Raw genomic sequence first — 2,500 nt, 5'->3', positions numbered from 1 at the left:
AGGCTAGTTACTCCCCAGAAACGACTTCATTACTTCCAATCTGAAAATTATTTCTTTGTAGCATTCATCTGTCCTCTCATATCCTCCCTCCCCCTCCCCCTCCCCCTCGCCCCCAGCAAGTGTCGTGCGCCAGAGCAGAGTTCCCTTGTCGCTCCAACGACACCTGCGTTCCCGAGAGCTTCGTTTGCGACGGCGACAACGACTGCCGGGACGGAAGCGACGAAGAAAACTGCCCGGAGGTGAGTGGGTTTGCTTTTCTCGTGTGTTATTTATTCATTTTTTGTTTATTTGTCTTTGTTTTTTTCAATGGGTTTGTTTTCAATTCCACCTTTTCTGTTTTCGTTCCTTGTTCTGGGTTTTCAGTTTTTTCTCCCTTTCGTTTTCTTTCTCTCTCTTTTTTTTTCTCTTTTTTTTCTCTTTTTTTTTTTGTTATTGCAGGGGAGGATCTAAATTCTGTTCTCGCTTTCGATGTTCTTCCATCTTGATACTAGTGTTATTGGCGCATGTGTTCCCTGCCGTGCTTTCACTCTAAAATAACACGAATCACAAGAATATAGGAACTCAAGTGATTACGGCGCTGAAGGAAATGGTGTTGGGGATTGTTATTCGCTGGTAGGAATAGTTAATACGATAATGACTACGATCGCAGCAGGACTCTCTATTGTCACAAAGTATAGATGATAAAAAAGCCTTATGATAGCCTCATATTTGATAAGAACGACGATCGTTATCATTACAAATTCTAATGATAGTGATGATTATGATGGTGATGATAGTGACAGCAGCAGGAAGCATCAATAATGGTAAAACGTTATATACAAAGATATGGAAAGAAGGATACTGATTTTTGTAAGACAGAGACGTAATCAATGCCCTTTTTACCAGCAAAAGTCCTGTTATTTATGGGGAATATTTTATAGATAAAATGGCTTTTATAGGAGCCATTAATGCCATATCTGATTGGGATTTATATGAATTATATTGTAATTTAGACAGATAAAACAATTGATATTGTTATAGATCTCAAATACATGTTAGTTACAGTTCTTGCAGCCGTGCTGTTTTATGTATAATTTCTTATTCAGTTTCTTATCCCATAATCCCTATCGTTATAACTTTTAATGAGGTCGAAAGTTACTGACATATTAGCTGTTGATACTTTGAATAAGTAGAGTAAAAAAAATCTTCCCAAAGATATTTACCTGCTCAAAGTCATATTCTAACTCAACCATAAACATTAACTCGTATTCTTTAACCCTAAAACAACAAAAGATTAAATAGAAAAAACAATTTTCTTCCAGAAACGAGCATGCAAAGAAGGAGAATTCACATGCGACGACAAAATTTGCATTTCCTCGACCTGGCGTTGTGATGGAGACACGGACTGCTTGAACGGCGAGGACGAGGCCGGCTGCTCGGAGGTAAGCGCGGTGGACGACGCGTGTTCTTTGATTTGGCGCGGCCATGTGGGTTTAGTCGACTGGTACTGGATGCATGATGTATTTTGGCTTCTAAATGGGTGAGCCAGTGTACAGGCTGTGTGTATAAAGTGTTTATATATATATATATATATATATATATATATATATATATATATATATATATATATATATATATATATATATACATATACACACACACACACACACACACACACACACACACACACACACACACACACACACACACACACACACACACACACACACACACACACACACACATACACACACACACACACATATATATACATATGTATATGTGTGTGTGTATGTATGTATGTATATATCTGTGTATATATATATGTATATATACATACATACACATACACACACACACATATGTATATATATATATATATATATATATATATATATATATATATATATATATATATATATATATATATACACAGACACACACACAGACACACATACATATATATATATATATATATATATATATATATATATATATATATATATATATATATATATATTTATATATATATGTATATATATATATTTGTATATTATATATGTGTGTGTATATATATATATATATGTATATTTGTGTGTTTGTGTGTATGTGTGTGTGCATGTGTGTGTATGTGTTCATACACAAATATGTATGTATGTGTACGTATTCACATAGGTACCTATCTAATTGCCGTCTATTAGATAACGTGCCACGTCGACGAGTTCCGCTGTACGTCCGGCGTGTGCATCCCCAACAACTTCGTTTGCGACGGAGACGACGACTGCCTCGACCTGTCGGACGAGAAGAACTGCACACAGGAGGTGAGGGACCTTCCTGTCAACATCTTTTTTAAGATCGTCATTATTACTGTTGTTCTGATGATAATAGTAATAATAATAATGATGATAATAATAATAATAATAGTAAATATTATTATTATTGTTGTTATTATCAGTTTGTTAAAGGTTTTATTATCATCATTATTTTTTCTTATTAAATTGAACAGTATTCATTTATTATT

At 34.6% G+C, this 2,500-nt stretch overlaps 1 protein-coding gene across 1 annotated transcript in view; it reads left to right on the top strand.

Annotated features, from left to right (window-relative positions):
* LOC138863273 (low-density lipoprotein receptor-related protein 1B-like) overlaps positions 1 to 2,500 on the top strand; it is a 63,921-nt gene that overhangs the window by 45,080 nt on the left and 16,341 nt on the right. The window contains exons 18-20 of the mRNA XM_070127456.1: positions 117 to 239; positions 1,302 to 1,421; positions 2,181 to 2,300. Of these exons, the coding sequence (XP_069983557.1) occupies positions 117 to 239; positions 1,302 to 1,421; positions 2,181 to 2,300 (363 nt within the window). The remainder of the gene's footprint in view (positions 1 to 116; positions 240 to 1,301; positions 1,422 to 2,180; positions 2,301 to 2,500) is intronic.

This window comes from Penaeus vannamei, chromosome 11, assembly GCF_042767895.1.
Source record: "Penaeus vannamei isolate JL-2024 chromosome 11, ASM4276789v1, whole genome shotgun sequence".
NCBI classification, from domain to species: domain Eukaryota; kingdom Metazoa; phylum Arthropoda; class Malacostraca; order Decapoda; family Penaeidae; genus Penaeus; species Penaeus vannamei.
This window is presented reverse-complemented; position numbering and strand designations above follow the sequence as displayed.